Here is a 20,003-nt window from a genome sequence, read left to right on the forward strand (position 1 = left end):
GAACTCTACAAGTAGACATAATGAAAGATATTTCTATCTTGTTTAAGCTATAATTATTATTATTATTTTTTGGCATTGTAGTTACCTCAATCTCAGCCAATACAGGGGTTCTGTAAATGATCAAAGTTCATAAAGAGGAAGAAAACATTTAGCTGTTAGAAAGATGTAGCTAACAAGCTGGAAAGATCCCTTGAACTTATTAGAAAGAATCAGGGCCTCATTTCATGTTGGAAGCTGCTCAGAGCATCGTCTTCTGATGGGATTACTTTGGGATGAGGATACTTCCTAATGGATCATAGTGACTAAGGATCTTGGAAGAAATCCAAGAAAGAGACTTGTTCTCTTTTCCACTGCAATTTGAGTCCACCTCTTGCACATTTCTTTTTCAAAATATTCTCTTAGAATGTATCGCTCCTGCCTTCCCATCATACTTCAGTTGGGTGGAAGTACAAGGTTCTGGAGAGTAAAATGCCTAAGGTCATTCTGTCCTCAGGCTCTGCTGGGGCTGACCCTGCCTACAGGTAGGAAATGATAACTGCAGTGAACTCGCTAAAAAGGGGCAAGGGAGGGGTGACACAAAGCTGACTTTTGAATGGGATGCTTCTTCCACTGACCCTCAACTTAAAAAAAAAAAAATCCAAGGTTACATTTAAAGTTCTATATACATTTTAGTTTGCTTAACTCCTCAATCTGGGTATAGCTATCTTTTAAAGTTTTGGATAAAGGCCATGCTAATGATGTTAAAGTTAGCAACCAATAATTATATAAAATTTTAGTTTTGCAAGATGGCACAAAACTAAATGCATACATCTCATCACCGAAAGACCATGCAATAAACCACACTCAAGATGCAGTTACCTTTAGCTTTGGTGAATTTATCTCCTGTTGATAAGAGTATTTAGGGAGGAGAGGGGGTGAGTAGGGCTGGGTAGGCTGAGGAAGTGTAGAGGTCAGGTCAGACACAGAGGCCACGGGTGAATGAAAGGGAAGGGAAGAAAGCAGACAGCTGGACAGAGGTGCAGACGTTCGATCTCCAGAAGAAAATGAAGGTGGCTTAAATGTTGAGGAAAGACAAGATCTGATTACGCTTGTGTCCAAGATGAGGTGACATGTCTTTAGAGAATACCCCCAACTTAAAACTTAGAGCTACCACATACTCAGACGAGTGGCACGTATGGTGAGTTCTTGCTTTAAAAGCACTCATGTTTTCTTTTGAATTGGATCTGAGATTCCCAATGAGTACAATCAGTTCAATTTTTTTCTGACATGGGTGGCTAGAAGCAAGGACAGCCATCATCTACACTTTTATAATATATTTATATGATGGCTCCTACATGAAGAGATAAAGTATCTAAAACTTTGCAATGACTCTTTGTAACTTGCTTGTGAAGTGCATCTCAGTAGAAACAGTTACAAAGCTAGGGAAGTTATGGGACTTTAACCTGGAATTGGACTACTCTCTGGGTAGCCAGTTCCTCATCTTTGAAGTATGGATCATAATATAAATCATCTTACTGAGTTCTAAAAGGCAGAGATGGTAGACTTCTTAGCAGACTGTATAGCAGTTAGAGCTCAAGTATTAGCCATCATGATTAATACTGGAAATAAGACTATATAAATGACAATGGCTATTTAAATATGAATTTATAGTCATAAATAAATAAATGACTTCATATGATAGCATATATTTACATCATATTAAAATTCAGTGTTTCCATTCAACCCACCATCCTGACTGACATAGTGCTTGTGGTTCTTATAAGAAAGCTTCTAAGGCAATGTCAAAATTAATGTTTGTTAACATGATTGATTAGCTGTACTAGCTAACGGTAGTAACACTGGTTAGCTCTTCTGATATTAGTCTAAATTAAAATACCTCATTACTGGCTTTTATGGGCTTGCTGTCTTCCTTGGGGGTCCTAGGGTCTGTGGGGGTGGCTACCAGATATTTTAAGCCATCAGGTTTCTCCTCCTCTTCCTCCTCTTCAATGTGCAGACTTGTGATCAACTCCGTGCCATCCTGGCTACACCACAAGACATCTGGTTGCTGAGATCCTGGCCCTCTTTGGCTGCCTGACATAACCCCCTCATGGACTTCCTCATCTTCCTCTCCAATGACAGGGAGGGTTTGGGATAAGGGACCCACATTAGTGTGTGCAGATACCACGAACTTATCACCTAGGACTTCAGGTATTTTGTCAAGGTTTGCAAAGCTCTTTCTCATTTTTGTCAAATCTGCAAACTTATTTTGGATTGTTTTGCTGGGGTTCTGACTTGGTGTTACCGCAGAAGACTGGGCTGCAGCTGAAGTCTCACTGGAGCGGGGCAAAGGCAGCAAAGAGGAAGGTGATTTGGCAGGTGTAGATGCTGGAGGCAATGGGAGGAGGACAAAGGGCTCCTCCTTAATTTCAAGGGTGATCTCCTCTTGGATATTTGATTTGGCTTGGTCATCTGGTAAGGTTAAAGCACCAAGCGTCTCTAATTCATCCAAGAAGCTGTCCAGAAAAGATAGTGTTGGGGCCAAAGGGTTTGCCGGCGGACACTTGGCTGTCAGGGATAGCCACCCCTGGGAGAGTCCCTGGAGAGATCTTTCATCTGGGCCAGGTGAAGCCTGTGCATGGGAGGAGAGGCTGGTGCATCAGAAGCCAATTTAGAAATGATCAGGGATTATGAAATACAAACCAAACAAGACAAACAAACCAAGAGAATAATAATAATGCATCAAAACAGAAAGAGAAATGCAGAAAAGATGTGATAGTGACAATTAAGAAATATTTTATGTTATGACTAGATTGGAAGATATTTTTCCAAATCTAAATACATAAGGTCATCAGCATGTTAAATTAGAAAATTATAGAAAAATCAAGCTATGGATATTTGGAAGAGGTCTTCAATATTAAATAACAAGATAAAGCTGTCTTAGAGGTTATACAGACAGATAGCAACACCTTAAGTGGCTTAATGTAAGACTACCTCTTTCAAACCAGATGTCCAGATACTGACTTAGTAGTATAAATAATGAAATAATGTAAAGGTAGAATGAAAACCAATAATTAAATCTTTTTTGTCTCTTAATTTATTTAATGTTCTTCCCACCCCACCCCCATAGTGGTGCAAAATCTATGGTCTGCTATAATTTTCTCTCTTAATGTTTGTAATTGTGATTATAATATATGTTGTGAGATATTTTTACACAAATGATGTGAACACATTTCTAAATAAAAATGTTCTGATAAATATGTTTCAAGAGTAGGAGCCCATGATCCAAATGAAACTGAACTTACATAACGATGAATCAGAGTTAAAAAAAATCCAAAATAAACGTTTCCATAGAAAAGGAGCTTAGGATGGTAATGGAAATAAACTTCTGCTAGGACTCCCGTTCTTACTCTAAAACTTGACATATTATGTAAACCTGTGGAGATTCAGTTTATGAAATTTAATTTCCTAAATTAAAACATATATATGTATCTTAATATTATTGCTATATTATATAAATAATTCTAGACATGCTATTAAAATCAGTAACATTTTAATATTTGTCTATTGTTGCTGGACTAGAAAGAATGCTGCATATATTATATATAGATATAGTATATATTGCAATTGGTTTTTACTTACTAAATGCAGAAATATCAGAGATAATATAAAATATACTTGGGTTTCTCCTAAACAAAAATAGCATGTCAAGAAACATGATTTGATAATATCAAAGAGTGATTCATAAATCATTTGAGTTCTTTCCTTTATTTGCAAATGAAAGTTTGATAATAGGATTTATAACTTTTAGTATATTTTAGATATCATCATTCAGAAGTACCTTATAGTTCTTTTTCTGGAAGTGATTATGTTAAATACTACTAAGAAGTTTCCTTCATTAAGTTACTGATATCAGCATAAATTACCAGTTAGGTGGAAACCATTAAATTTTTTTTTTCAAATTATGGACAAACATCTTAATATTTTTTTCCAGCACTGAGAATAAATCACTAATTAGTTATTAGTGAAATATGTACATTTACCTATTTATAAAGTGTAAAATCTGATATTATTATAAAAATCAGAAACTGAAGATACATTTAAATCATATTCACAACAAAGATTAAAACATCGTGCTCTAAAATATAGTTTTGCCACTATTACGATATTATGGAAGAATTTCTTAAATGTTAAAAAACTCTTATAGATGCATATTTACTCTTACAAAATTTTATTTGAAAATACAATTGCACTGAAATTTATCTGGTAGTTCTTTTAAGATGACTGGTAGATAAGACAAATATATCTTTTTTATCAGTAGGGACTACTGAAAAAGGATATTTATCTCTAAATGTTAGTAGTAAAGTAAATATACTAAAGAAGATTCTGGAAAATTTTATAATCATGAAAATAAAATAGAATAGTATCAAACTGTTCAATTATCCAGTATAAAAGTTTGACAGTAATTGCCCTATAAGTAAAACTCAGTCTTAATCAAGAGTAGAATAAAATACCTAGTAGGAGTCCTCTTAACAGAAAATAGTTCTCTTAATGAAATAAATCCTTAGTCTGTCTACTGATGCAATGTCCTTCTAAGACTCATTTTCTTTTCTTTTCTTTTTTTTTTAAAGATTTATTTATTTATTTATACAAGCACCGGGTACAGTCAGAAGCCGGGAGGGTGAGAGAGTTCACCAGATTCAGAGCGGGGAGCAGAACAGACAGACTGACGAAATACACTGCTGAAGGGAGCAGCGGGCATGGCAGGAGAGGTCTGCGTGCCATGTGGGACCCTCGCCGATGGCCGGGGATCGAACTGGTGCTGCAGAGGCTGCAGGCAGCTTCACAACCCAGCGCTCTACCGCTGAGCCACCGGGGAGGCTCCCAAGACTCATTTTCAGGGAGTTTAGATCACTGGGGATGCTATCTTTAAATGGTCTTGCACTGAAACATCAACGACTTCACATTTTATTAAAGTCATACAATAATTTCATTTTGTTAGCTGTAGATGGCTTATTTTTCCACACCTCAGTCTTGATATCAAATCAAAAAATAAATGATACAACTTAATAATTTTTTAAATGTTGGGAAGTACTTACAATATTTTGAATGCAATTCTTCAATAATTTAAAGTTTTGTACTTGGAAGTTAATGAAAAGGAGAAAGAAATCCCTAAATACTAGCCATAAAAAGAACACAATGCATTATAATTCAACAGAAAATTAAGGAAAATTCACATCACGAGTAAAGAAAGATACTGGAGGCACTTGCTAATTAACTAGTGCAAGGAAACAACGTCTGTTTTGTAATACAAGATGCGAAAAATAATTATCTTTAGCTACTAGCTCAAGTGAGACAGGATTATAATTGTGCTAAAACTAATGCAATAAACCTGTGGTTTTCTAATAATCTATAACATTTTCAGTTAAACTAATAATCAAAAATGACTAATAGACTGCAATTTAAAATTTTTATTTTAGCTCTCTTCCTATATAAAAATACTCCAAAACTTTTAGTGAATTTTGTCAACTATGTATCGTTGAGATAAACCATGTGGGGATTCCATCCATTCATCCATCCATCCCATTTGAAATACACATTTTCAATTTTTTTTTAGATAAAAGTCAGGTTTCAGAAAAAAATATTTGTTTCAGAAAGCACACACACATATCAAATAGGGTTTTATGATACTAATGTTTTCTTTCCCTCTTTTAATATTTTAAATTGAAATATAAATTATCAAAATGAAGCATACATCTTTATGCCAGGACTTATTACAGAAAATTAAATTATGTTAACTTGATGTGGCATACACACTTAGAAACATAGCATGTCAATCTTCTTCTATAAAGTGCATATAATTTATAGTCTAATGACCTCAATTCATATATGGATCATCTTATTCCCAATTCACAAGTAGTTTACTAATATGCTAGAATGTCTCCTTACCTTATTTGAACTTAGGCTGTGGATTCTGTCACTAGAATAGCTGTGGGGTATTGGTGGGTCAGGGTAATCTTCAGCACCTTTGGTTGCATTCTTGATGACTTCTACATAGGAAACAGGGAAGATGCCTTGTCTGTTGGTTCCTGGAATTTTACCTTCATACCAGTTTTGATCAACTCTTTTAAGAAGAATAATTCTATCCCCCTGCAATGAATATTAGGAAAATACATTATAAATAGAGACATGATAACATAAAAGATATAATCATCAATATTTTCTAATAAATGATAGTTTTCCATTTGGGAAACTCTATACCTCTTTTTTTTTTTTAATGAGGAGAATGCAAGTAAAGTCCTAGAGCTTACTGGGACTTTAAGAAAGATTATCGACAGATTATTGACATATATGCAACTTAATCATCCATTCATGTCATCAGAATCTTCCGTCTGGATGCTTGGTTACTGAGCACAGGCTTAGCCTTGTTCATACTTGTACTGGGTGACATGACCCATGTAAGTAATTATAAAAAGCAGAACAGCTTAACAAGCAATGTGTCAATGACAGCAACAGCATCCTCTCACTGGTAGATGCAAGGGAATGACCTTGTGTAGGAAAATGATAAAAAAGCTACACCAGTTTGCTCTGATGGTGTGTCTGAAATGGATTGCAGAAATAGGCCTTTCGAAGGCATGAAACTGAATGGCATGTTCTTTTTCCTTTTTAAACCATATGTGCTAAGTAGTATAAAAGAATGAAGCTACAAGAATGGGGGCAAAGACAACATTCTAGGTAATCCAGCTGTGGCTGGGGCTGATGTCTGCCTGGTCTGCATCAAGACAGTGCCATACTCATCTCTGTTCTGATTAGTGGGTGATCATTTACCATTGCATGGAACACCTGGCTTTTGCACTAAAAGAGCTTCCTACAATCACTTCCTGCTACCTGCAGGGATCAAGCTATGTCCACAGTACCCAGTTCAAATTTGAACTTAAAAATTGGTGACCCAGAAATAAACAGGTAAACAGTGGCAAAAGAGCAGGTGCTATGGAAGTCTGGGCAGCTGCACCTTGCAGGATGATGGGGATAAGAGTGAAAACCTCAGCCCAGTGGAGAGGCTTCTTCCAGGTGAAAGTTCTCCTCTTCCAATATGCTGGTGACTTAGCCTGTCTCAACACTGCTGAGCAGAACACACTGAAAAAAAGTGGATGTCCCTAAATCTTGTTCTAGTACACTAAGAGTAGACTGTAGCAAGGGCCAAAAATTCCTCTGGTGAAGCTTCTCTTTGAAGGATGAAACACAAGCTGATACAGGGCATGTACTGCTGTGCTGGGGTTTGCTGGGTAGAAGGGAATCAGCTGATGATGCAGAACTAGGATGGAAAGGGGAGAAGGAGATGAGGTTGTTTCCCCAGAACAAGAATAGTGGATTCCCTTCATTGCTTCTGGGGAAGGTCTTCACCAAGAGGCAGGCAAAGGCCTAGACTGGCCCTCCTTATTGCTCTGTAGTTGGTGTTGTGTGCTGGGATGGGGTTACCTGGCACAAATGCATGTGATTGCCTAGCAAACAATAGAACTACTTCCATTAATCTTTCCTAAAGAGTTCTTTTAGATGTTGTTGAGGAGAAATACTTCAATTGGAAAGGGTGCTAGTGAAATTTGGGTCAGTCACAAGGCCTAGTGATGGCTGATGTAGAAACAATATGTTACAGATGATACCTCAAAGAGGCCCCTCAGAGAGGAAATATCTTCATCACTTCATTGCCTTGAATCCAAGTGAAAGAAAAGTAAGTACTGGTATATCTCTTGAGGGGGGGAGAAGAAAGAACAAAATTTGAAGTGCATTAAAATGCTTTTACTTTTGATGCTTCATTGTGTAATTCCTTGCTATTCAGCCCAAGGAACCCCTTGGAGAAGATTTGAGGCTCCATGGCTAAACCATGGAGAAAAGCTTTGTATTCCACAGGGGACCTTCATCTGGAAGGACACAGGAGTGGGAGGAAACAATGACAGGGTGGCCTTATGAAGCCCTTTGTAGAAAGTGGAGGAAACACAAAAATGTGTAAGTCATTTTATTTTTGAAAATATGCCTTCTGTTAATGTACCAGTGAAGAAAATAGCCTGTTACCTTCCTCAGGGAGAGTTCCACGTTTGTATCAGCATTGAAGTTATATTTGGCTATAGCTTCTCCGATTTCTCCAGGCTGGGCTGGGGGAGGTGGTCTTGCAGGTTGTGCTTTTTCAGGAGGTATGAGTTTCTATGAAAGAAAACAATTATTTATTTTGGGCCTGTGGTGGCTTTAGGAACACCCACCATTTAAGAGGAAGAAGATAGACTCACCTCTACGTATGAGATTGGGAAAATGCCCACTCTCCCATGATGCTCTCCCTCATACCAGTTTTGATCGATTTTCCTGAGGATGTAGACGGTATCACCTTTCTTGAATGACAACTCCCTGGAAGAGATATGTTTGTTTGTCTTCTTGATGGACAACATTTACTTTTAAGATCAATGCACTCACTAGATCTGTATCTGGCTGGAAAACATACTTTTAACTTTAAAAAATCTATCCAGCCCAGTTGGATTAAGGATTTTCCTTAAAGATTCTTAGGATTCACTGAGAACATTATAACTGTAGAAATGATCACAAAAATAAGTTGTAAACACATAGTGTCTGATATAAATCACAGGCAGATTGGCATGAAATTTAAAGAGGGGTAGAGAATTGTTATCTATTCCTACGATGGCAGAGGAGTTGAAGCTTGACATGCACTAACTGTTTCATGTCCTGAAGCTAGGTAGCTAGTTAGATTTCTGCAAAAACTTACCAGAAAGAAAATAAAGATCATTTTTATCTGTGAATTCTTAAAGCTGGTTGACAGGCATTTAACTAGAGTATCTTGATAAAGAATTTGTTTTTTTGAAACAGAAAAGATCTTATGGTTTTATTTTTCATGTGAGCACCAAGATAAACATGTTTTCTAAGTGCAGAGATTGCTTGTGGCTTTATTTATTTCTTTTGCTTTTAAAAAAGAAAAACATTTTTAAGAGATTAACTATACCTTTCCCTTTTGGCTGCTTCTCAGAAGATAGTAGGTAATTTGGGTATTTAGTTTTAAATGATAAAGACATTACTCATTTTGAAAAGTTCATGCCTAAATTATTACTCCCCCCCGACACCTGTTTTTTATGGTTTCATCATCCAGGCAATCATGTCTGTTTGTTGTTTTGCCTCCACAGTTATTTTTTGTTGGAGGGCACTTATTTTCTATCTTTTTCTTCCAAAACCCCTCCCACTCCTGAATCATCTCCTTTTTTAGTTCAGAATATTCATTTGGATCACTTATTTGTGAGCGAGCCATAATAGAGACAGATTTATAGCAGATGTCGATTATTTCTCATTGATTAAAATAATTAAGTAAAAAGACGATATTGTATATTAAGAGAATTTTCACAGTTAGAAGTGCTATAATCTTCTCATGGGAAGTACTTTAAATTTTGAGTAAATCTAAAGACAAAGATTCACAGAACCTTACATCCAATTATTGTATCATGCAGGTGCCTGTTGTAAAAAAAAAAAAAAAAAAAAAAAAAGCAAAACAGAAACCAAAATCCAAAACATTTAGTGCCAACAGTTTTGTTTGTTTCAGGGATGTTTTGTTTCTGGAAAGGAGACTAGGGAGTTTCTTTTTTAAAGAAAATATGCCTGTAAATTAGAGAAAATGAATTATCTTTCTTTTAAGTATGCAAAGAGAGGCCTCCCAGGTGGCACAAGGAGTTAAGCGTCAGCACTATGAAACAATCCACAACTACCACAGCACGAGTTCAATTCCTGGCCAGGGAGGTGACCCACATGGCACAGCAGACCTCTCCTGTCTTGCCCACTGCTCCCCTTAGCAGTGTATTTCATCAGTCTGCCTGTTCTGTTCCCCACTCTATCTCTGGTGAATCCTCTCACCCCACCCCCCGCATCTCTGGCCTGTACCCCAGCACTTGTATGCATAAATCAATAAATCTTTAAAAAAAAATGCAAAGAAATCTTCTGTTTATAAAAGTTTGTGTTGGCATCACCTACATAAAGGACAGTAGCCTCACAACAGAAAAACTGCCTCTCTCATCTCAGAGCTAGAATGTCTAAGAGTCCCATTTGGTCTCTCCCCTAGCGCGCCCCTCCCCCAGTTTTGAACAGTGCAGTGACCTTTGACATCTTTAGAATTAACATTTTATTTTTTTTCCTATTTAATAATTGAGACATTTCCTTTGGTGAGTTACTTAGGTGTATTTTTTAAAGCTAAGTTTTCTTGTATCAGATAAAGAAAAATAGCTTTTAAAACATATTAAAAGCAGACATATTTATCTCCTGTTTTTAAGGTGTTAGGTATAGAAACACTCACATGTAGCTATTAGTTGAAAAGACTTAAAATGGGGCTAGTTCTATAACTTTCAGTGCTGTTTGGGTGTGTGTTTCAAAGCTGCAGAATTCATCCATCACCTTGGTTTGTGTGTCAAATGGGTAACCATGCTGCAGATGATAACTGCTCTTTACATCTCTGAGAACAGATCATTAAGATTAAGATGCCATAAGTTAAATTAATTTATTTCTGGTATCTTTTTCCTTACTAAAATGATGGAATGGCTTCCATAGGTGATTCTTTAATCTATTTCTTGGAAGACTCATACAACTTGCAATTTTTTTTTTGTGGAGGCGGGGCTGTGGCTAAGACGACCTTTGTGAAAAACAGGGGTGGTGCAGGCAGCTTTTCAGAAAGGTCCCACTATTTCTGCTCCTGCAGTGACATATGGGAAAGCAGGCTTCCTGGAACCTTTGCTATCTCTGGTGTACATGATGAGGACGTTACCCCAGGAGAAGGCAAAGTGCTTGGAATTGGGAGCATAGAAAATCCAGGGACACAATCAATACCCCAAGCACCTTTCCTCTGCATGGTGTACCACCTTTCTCTCAAAGCTTGTGTTTTTATTAAGGCTTTTCAAAAAACTTGTGAACCTGGGTGGGTGCCCTTCCTATCTGTGATGTCCTGTCATTCCTCAGGGTTTTAATATGTTTAAAGAAGCTTTTGGTTGACTGTCACAAAGAAGAAATAAAACTGAAGTGACCTATATTATTATTTTATAATCCCCATGTGCATCATCCAAATTGTCAGGCAATATCCAAAGAACAATCTGTAGACTCAGAGTGTAGTTGAAATAAAACAGGTTTGACTTATATAACAAAAGATTTTCTTCCAGATTCTTCTCTTAAAACCAGATTCAAGCCATGTTTGGCACCTTAATTTCTAAATAGTAATCTTTTATTTAGTTCATTTCTTATTTCAGAAATATTATCAAATTCTGAGTATTTTCATTTTTATATCATCTGCCAAAGAGAGTTTCTAGAGCTAGTAATACATATAATATGCATTTGCTATGAATAAAAAATTTTGGTTATTTGATATATATAAATAGTATATGTAATAAATATAATAAAACTATATTCAGTCTAAATACACACTGTAATTTAATGCTAACTGATAATGAATTCAATGTATTGAACTCTTAAGGCCAAAGTTTCTCAAATGAGGTCTATGTGCATTGTCTACACAGATCCAGAGGATTCCCTATTCTTCAAGCCTATTCATGTATTTGCACTAGCCTTCTTTCAACTACATGCCCATCTGATGAACAGCTCCTAAAGAAAAAGATTAAAAATTATTTATGTATATTAAAATATATATCTCAACACAGGGGCATTGAAACACCAATCTCAAAAGACTACAGGATAGAGCTTTGCTCAGAAACATCAAGCTTTGCGTATTGAGACATGGAGTCTTTTACTATATGAATCTTTGTATACAACCCCAGTTATTAATTCCACAAACAAATCTAGATACATTGGACAAATAAATGTAATCAAGGTTTCCAAGTTAGTGTTAATTATTCCCTACTTTATTTTTTCTTTCATTCTTGACACAAACATTCAGAAACAAAGATATCCTTAACTTTTTAAGTTTTCCTTTCTAGCCCATTGTGTTTTGACATGTTTAGTGCAAGTTCAATAAAAATTCCATGTTTCTTAACTAAACTCAAAATAAAATTAGTTCTGAAGAAACCATTTAATCAAGTAAGTTGTTGAACTGAAAATTAGGCCTTATTTGCAACTTATCCTATTGCAATATTTAGCTCTAAAGTATTACTAAAGTATTTAAAGCTGACTTAAATCACATAATGAACACTTATGTTACTTACTTAGAAGTCTGAGCCTTAAAATCGTAAACAGCTTTTGCAGGCAATTTCTAAAAACAAAGGGAAAAGATTAACACTAATTTAAAGCTTGTGTTTCCTGAAAGAAAGCAAATTCATGTGAATTAATGAGAAATGAAACCTCATGGAATGATTAAACAGATATAGTGTGCATCTGATACACAATTTATAAACAAATTGATTAGCTTATCATTTAGATATTTAAACTCTAATTGGAATATAATAGATGACATTCATCTAAACTATTGAATATCATATTTTATTTTAGGAACTAAGGGAGATGTATGCAATAATGGGGAATAAAATTCCTGCAGTAAATTCTAATCCAGCTATAATTTTGGTTGCATACAAGGCTTTTCCTGGGATAGTTGTGGAGATTAAATCGTTCTGTTCTATGTACTGACACAACTGCTTCTGAATCTTAATAAAAGGATTAGAAAAAGTCATGAAGGAAGTGATCATCTCTTTTACTAAACACTTACCAACATGTTATCAAAGAGACATTAGCTCAGTTATTAATGGCCAACAAGATACGCTTGATCATTTTTTTGTTCCTTGGAGAATTCAGGAATTCTTCAGCACACAGTAAATCACCTTCTACATGTTAGTCATGATATGATATGACACATGCACACCCTCAAACTTTGGGGCCCACAGATCTATCTGGGTTGCTGTACCCTATAGTTAGCTACTCCATCTCTTCCAAAAATGCATTCACTCCATACTCCCTGTGATTCTGGTGAACTTCAAGCAATCTGGACCCTTTTCCTGAATTCTCTGGGGTCCTACAGGCACCTACCAATATAAGACAACTGCAGAGATGCTTCTGGAGTGGCTGCCAGTCCAAGACCAGCTTTGAGTTTTGGTCTAACCTTCATGTCTCTAAGATAGGGTGAGCTAGAGCTCCAGGCCTGGCTCAGAGCATGGACAAAGAGCCAGTGGCAGGTGATTCTTAGCAACAGTGGTGATTTCAGGGATCTTCTACAAAAGCAGGTCAGCAGAAATTATTTTTGTAGAATCTATATTGATTTGCAACAATGTTGATAGAGGCTTCTCCCCTGCATCACTGGGCTAGAAATTGCGCATGGGAAACCTCTTTTCTCCAGCTCAAGACTCTTTTAGATCACACTGTTAAGTCATGGGCCTTAGGACAAGACTCAGAGGCCTCACTTCCAACACTGGACACAGTCAAGGCAGAGCCGCAGCTAGGACCAGCACGCAGACCCCTTCAGCACTTGGCTCAGGCTTCAGGGGAAATTGTTTCTAGTTCTTTGTTGTCATTTCAAGGTTTTAAATCTGATTTCTTTACCAGTTTGCACATAAATTTGGCTAGTAAATGCTTTATCAAGTACATTCTTTAAAAAGATCAAAATGCTATTAAACTAACTACCTCTTTTTCTGGAGTTCCTCTTCTTTCCCTTGGTGCACTTCTCCCCAAGTCAGTCAAAGTGGAAGACGAGTAACTTCTTGGGGACTCGTGATCTATTGGAAAAAGCAGGGCAAAGTGAATATCCACTTAATTAAAAACAGACTAGTTTAACTGCTTTCCCTGGTAGCAACTATTTTCACCCTCAAACTTGGAGACACCACAATGGAAAACACATAGGTAATTATAAAGTTGTGATATAAGACACACAAAGAGTATTTCAAAAGGAAAAATATCTGAGCTTGCAGAAGTATTATAATTATATATATATGAATATAATTATTGCATTGCTAATGTAATTGTGCTGCAGCATTTGGGGAAGACAATTAATAGCTGCAGAAATTTCTCATCTGAAGGATTTTTAAAAATATCTTCTATTTCTATTTCTTTTGCTTCCAATTTATAATTACTATTAGAGGGCCTATAGAAATAGGGAGAATTTGAAAATTGCAACAATGTATAGAAACCACAGTTAAAGAATGTAATGATGACAAAGGAGGAGACAAAGATAAAGTATGAGGATGACAGAACTGTGATCATATCCATTGTCCACTTCCCTCTCTGACTCACTCTCTCATTTACTCATTGAGTTTTAAGAGGTAGGTTTAACTGGCCTTTTGCTATGGTCTTCCTTATGCTCAAATGCTTTATCAGAAATCAAATATTTATTTCAAGAAACAAAAAGACAAAAGTTCTCTTAACAGGAAGTATTATATCAGTTATTCTAATTGCTTAGGAAATATTGAATTTCTTGTTCACCTTAAAACCAAGTATAAATCATTACATTTCAAAATTATGATTGTTTAGTATCCTTTAATAGTAACTTATACTCTACAACTTCATATGTGGAAATGTAACGGGTGGTTAAAACTATTCCAGTAGCCTATATTAGAGCATTTTGCCAATATAATTTGGTCAAATTTGTAAATTCTTTTTCTTATTCCTTTAATAAATTTAGATAGATTGAAAAAAAAAGAAACACTAAAGATAAGTCAATTTACAAAAAAAAATGCCAATTTAAACGTCAATTTAAAAGTGCCAATCCATAAAATGACAATGTTATTTAAAGGTTTTGACTTTTAAAGTCTCCCTTGACTAAACAGAGAATGGTCTATTTATACAAGTGTAATGTCAGTTACATGACGCATCAGTCTAACTTTCTGTGAGTGGTGAATTACAAGGCCTTCGGGTTTAAGAAGGTAACATGACCATAAATATTTCTGGTAAAAACCTCACCACTTATTTTCATCACATGAGAAGGTTATGTGCAGTATATTTTCCATTAAATTAAAATACTTTCATGTTCATGGGGTTTAAATGACTATACAAATGATTAAACAAAATTGAGAAGTGAATATTTTATTAAAAAGCAAACCATCCTTTAAATGTATTTCAAAACCCTCTCAAAAATTGTTTTAACAATGTGCTCTGACTACACGTGAAAATTAGAAATGACTATATTAGGGCACTCGAAAACTAGAAAAGATAGCTGATTTATTAAAAATTTGCAAGATGGCATGTCTCTGAAAATGCATATATTGTGCAAAAATGAAAAATGATATAAAAATATAAAATTAAAAAAATAATGAAAAAATGAAAAAATACAGTTAAAATACTAAAATAAAATAAAATAAAATAAAAATTCTAACATTTATTGTTTTTGAAGCATGTTATATAGTGTAAATGAACATAAAGACAAATACTAAAAAGACAGCAAATCTGCACAGTGGCAATTAACAATTGGGTCATATATACTGCATTTTACAGGAAGTCTGAGTGGCCCCTTTTTTGTCAAAAGAGATTATATTTTATACTACAAATTCTGAAATACTAGGAGTTTGGAAGTTGTTTCTGCTACCTTATCTTATGTGACCTCAGATAATTTTTTTTAAAGATTTATCCATTTATGCATGCAAGAACTGGGGTACAGTCACAGGTACATGGGGGGACAGTGAGAGGATTCACTAGAGACAGAGTGGGGAGCAGAACAGGCAGACTGACTGAAATACACTGCTGAGGGGAGCAGTGGGTGAGACAGGAGAGGTCTGTTGTGCCATGTGGGTAGCTCCCTGGCCGGGGATTGAACTCAAGCTGCAGGGGCTGTAGATAGCTTTGTAGCGCTGTGTTTAACCCCTGCGCCACCAGGGAGGCCCTCTTGGATAACTTCTTATCTTTTTTCAGTCTCAATTTTCTCAATTGTGGAACAGAGCTTACAATAATACCTAGCACCTAGGTTTATGCCAATGCTACTTAGATGATGTCTGTAAAGTACTTTGCAGTGTCTGGTTCATTGGGGACTCCACTGATGATCCAAGTTTCATCCTGGAATGTCCATTTCAGCATCTTAAAATGTACGTAGTAAAAAGATGCACCCCAGGAATTAGTGAAAAGAATTGGCTAAACATATTTAAATGCCTTGTTGTTTTCAGATATATAACTCAAAAATATCTCTGCTTTTGAACTGCCACTTGGTCCCTGTGCTGTAACCTCAAGATGATAATCCATTTAAGAAAAGGGAGTTAAGACTCACTTTTAACGTAAGTAGTCTAATTTAAATGCTACTAATTTAAATGTTAATTGTTTTAGCAGAAGTAGAAAGGAAAGTAACAGAAAGAGAAAATGAATATATGGAGTGATGGAAATAAGGCTTTTATATATAAGCTTAAAGACATTCACAAAAATTTTATCCCAATTGTGTCCTTTAAGTGGAGAAAGTTATTAAACTGTTTTACTCTTTTTTTTTAATCACCCATCAGTTATGCTATTATGTACTTCAGTTTCGCTTCCTGAATGTTTTGATGTAGAATCTTCTCCATAGAATGTGAGCACATTATTTATTGAGTGCACAACTTTAAAGTGAATATAAAAGTCAAGAAAAAGATGACTGGTTGAACTATGGGTTTTGATTCATTATAAAACAACAACAAAAAGAGCAAATGCAAAGTTGTCAGTCTCTTAAGGATACGTCTATTCAATTATGGTTTCTGTCTTGAAATCTTTCTAAATTAGTAAAATGCTTAATGTGTTATTTTGATGTAACAGCTGTTACAATCCTAATATGACACTACAAAATGATTGTCCCTTTCAATGTTGAATGAGTAAATTTTTGTGAATGGATGATCACTTTAAGCCACACATCCAGTCCAAAAATCACAGGGGCAAAAGGGAACGATTCAGTAAGACATATTTGCACAACAAGCATTTGCTTCCCAACACACAATGATGCTACGTGGTCTTGCAGCTCAAGAAAGATGAGATGATGAAGGGATGGAAAATGAATGAGCTGGAGAGGGTGGGTATCTGAACCACAAGGAGAAAGAAAGAAAAGTTGGTCCACCTTGGAGACCCAGAGCACACTCCTGGTCTTGGTGGTGGTAGCTGGTGATGGTGTCTACATCCTGGAAAGAGGCACTAGGAGGCATTCTCCCCAAATCGTTCTGGTACAACGGACAGTGAATAGCACCATCTTGAGGCAGTGGGTGGAAAGGCTGGTGCATGGGGCTCCTTTTCAGAGCTTTAAGGGATGAGTTCCTTTCAGGAATATCTGGCAATAGTTCACTGATAAGACGGTGCAATATGCTGTTGTCTGGCAAGCTCCCTCTTCTCTTTTCAGCCTTGATCTGGTCACAGATGTCTTTCAGGGCAGAGTCCAGGGCCTCAAACACGGACGTTTTACATTTTGCCTTTTCAGTCTGTTTTTTGGGAGTTGAACTTTTTTTCCTCCGGAAAGGCACGGGGCTGACTAAAAATGCAAGTTTAGAAAGACCAGGGTCCAGGTTTTGCCTTCGGGGCTCCACAGGGCTTTCATGTTTCGCTCTTTCATGTTTTAACATCGTGGTAAACCGAGTATAGGATGCCGGGCACCTGCCTTTGCAGGAGCTGATGAGGTGCCGGTGATGGTGGTGATGGTGGTGGTGATGGTGGCTGGACCCGTAAAAACTTTCAGAGGATGTGAAAGAGAAGTGATCAAAATCGCTCTCGCTGCAGAAGGATGATCCTTCCACGTGGATGTAATCGCTGTGGTCAGACACGACGCCGTCTTGGTCGCTGTCAGAAAACTCCACATGGGCTCGCGGCTGCTCCTCGCTGGTGACTTCGATATGGATGGGCACCAGGGTTTTAGGCTTGTAGCTTCGTTGTACCTGAGAAAGGTGCCTGCTCTGAGTTTCTTCCTCCAGTAAAGACTCAATGGAAAATCGTCTCTTGGGATATAGGTCATTTTGCTGTGGTTCTAGGGTGACCGGAGACAGCATTTCATCTCCTAAATTTGGCATGGACTTTGACTTTTGGATCAGCTTCTCAAATTCAGAAATGCGGGTGGGTACCATGTCCCTGGGCACCTCCTCCGTTGAGGACTGGCTCCAGCCCTGCAGCAGGCCCTTGTGCTGCTCCTTTTCGTACTGCATTATCCTTGACTTGACGGAGCAGATCACCTCTGGGTTCATCAAATCCTTACGGTTGATGCGGTGCATTTTCTTATACATTTTTAGGAATCCCGGGGTGTCATGAGCTGACCTGTGGCGCAGCCTCGACCTGCCATTACCGCGGCCCTCCTGGACATAGGGGGATGCCCAGCTTAGGGGACAGGCCTCCTTGGCGTCTTCTTCACATAACAGGGAGCCCATGCTTTCTGACTTGATTTTTGGGTCAGGGAAGCTATCGCAGTCATCATTTAGGAGGTCATCACAGCTACGGGATTTGATTTTGGGGGATACTGTTTCTTCAGTGCTACTCCAGACCTCTGCATTCTGCCGGGCCATTTGCCAGCCATTCTTGAAAGAAATGGCCCTCGGCGAGTCCCGCGGGATGTCCAGGTGCTGTCTGTAGGCGTTACAGTAGTCTAACTCAGAGGGATTACCGTTGAGCCCTGAGTAACCGCAAAGGGGTGGGCATGTTTTGCTATCATCCCCACCTTTTAATCCAGAGCAGCGTGGTGGAAGAGAGACATTTGGAGAAGTTAAAAGGTTCGCAAAGAGGAGAGCATGTCAGTAAGCATCAGATAGTACAGCAAAGAAAAAGCAGTTAGTGTGACTGAATCTAGACACTGGTTTTTACATGTGTAGATTCAACTTTAGAGAGAAAAGTCTAATTTTAAAGCAAGGCAATACTTTTTTCAATAAATGCAGCTTTGAAGATATTAGAGTTAACAAAACCATGTATATAAAGTAAACCATGTATGTATAGTAATATAAAGGTGTAGCCAGTATGCTTATATCTAAGCAAAATTCATATATCTTTCTGTAAAAACGGTATTCCAAAAACATAATATCTTTTAAATGAATGGCACTACCTGTCAATTTAAGAGTTTAACAATTAATGCCCAACATATTATAGATCTAAATTAACTAAACAGTCTCAGGATTTGTAACAAAGAGTAGTTCATATATTTATATCTGATTAACATTCCCATAGTGATATCATGTAATGTTTCATGTGTATTTGTCATATAGGAAAAAACTATAAGACAAAGAACTTTCCAAAATAGAAAAATCAAGATGCTGTGAACTACTCTTCTTCTTCTTTTTAAAAAGATTCATTTATTTATGCATACAAGAACTGGGTGTAGGCCAGAGGTGCAGGGGGTGAGAGGATTCACCAGAGGCAGAGTGGGGAGCAGAATAGGCAGATCTACTGAGGGGAGCAGTGGGCGAGACAGGAGAGGTTTGTTGTACCATGTGGGTTAGCCCCAGAATGGGGATGGAACTCATGTCGCAGTGGCTGGTGATAGCTTGATAGTGCTGAGACTTTAACTCCTGCACCACGAGGGAGGCCCTATTATTCTCAGCTTTTCTTTTCTTTTCTTTTTTAAGAAAAAAGAGTATTTATTTATGCATATAAGAACTGGGGTATAGGCTATAGGTGCAGGGGGATGAGAGGAGTCACCAGATAGAGTGTGGGGAACAGAATAGACAGACGGACTGACATACACTGCTGAGGGGAGCAGTCGGTCAGCCAGGAGAGGTCTGCTGTGCCTTGTGAGTAGCTACCTGGCTGGGGATCAAACTCATGCTTCAGAGGCTGTAGATAGCTTCACAGTGCTGTGCTTAACCCCTTGAACCACCAGGAAGGCACTATTTATTTTTTTCAAGAAGAAAATGTCTTGCTTCTTAAACTGCTCTATCTTCAACCTCTTAATAGGTCAATTGTTTTCATAAGGATAATGCAAATTGTTTTCATAATGCTATAATGCAAAACGTTCATTAGAACGTCATTAGAACTCTTCCTGGGGAGGTTCTTTAAAAAATAATCATTTGCAATTTGATAACAGAGAGCTAAAGTTAACTTCAATTTGAAATATATGGGAAACTATTCTTTTATTTTGGCTTGCTGAGTTAACTAATAAATGAGAGGTCAAATGACATCTAATTGGATATTTCCTTCTTGGAAATAAACAGTGG

The 20,003-nt window shown here is 37.1% G+C and overlaps 1 protein-coding gene across 28 annotated transcripts in view; it reads right to left on the bottom strand.

The window, feature by feature from the left end:
* SORBS2 (sorbin and SH3 domain containing 2) overlaps positions 1–20,003 on the bottom strand; it is a gene marked incomplete at both ends in the record, with an annotated part of 86,332 nt that overhangs the window by 12,627 nt on the left and 53,702 nt on the right. For 13 of the 28 annotated variants that reach the window (XM_084232005.1, XM_084232000.1, XM_084231999.1 and 10 more), the window contains 5 exons: positions 5,929–6,129; positions 8,050–8,178; positions 8,262–8,376; positions 12,165–12,211; positions 13,570–13,661. In XM_084232005.1, the coding sequence (XP_084088131.1) occupies positions 5,929–6,129; positions 8,050–8,178; positions 8,262–8,376; positions 12,165–12,211; positions 13,570–13,661 (584 nt within the window). Of the gene's footprint in view, positions 1–5,928; positions 6,130–8,049; positions 8,179–8,261; positions 8,377–12,164; positions 12,212–13,566; positions 13,662–16,942; positions 18,518–20,003 lie in introns of all 28 variants that reach the window. The other 15 variants (XM_084232012.1, XM_084232013.1, XM_084232011.1 and 12 more) reach the window with 3 other exon arrangements.

Source organism: Talpa europaea (genome assembly GCF_964194135.1).
Source record: "Talpa europaea genome assembly, chromosome: 4".
Classification (NCBI taxonomy): Eukaryota; Metazoa; Chordata; class Mammalia; order Eulipotyphla; family Talpidae; genus Talpa; species Talpa europaea.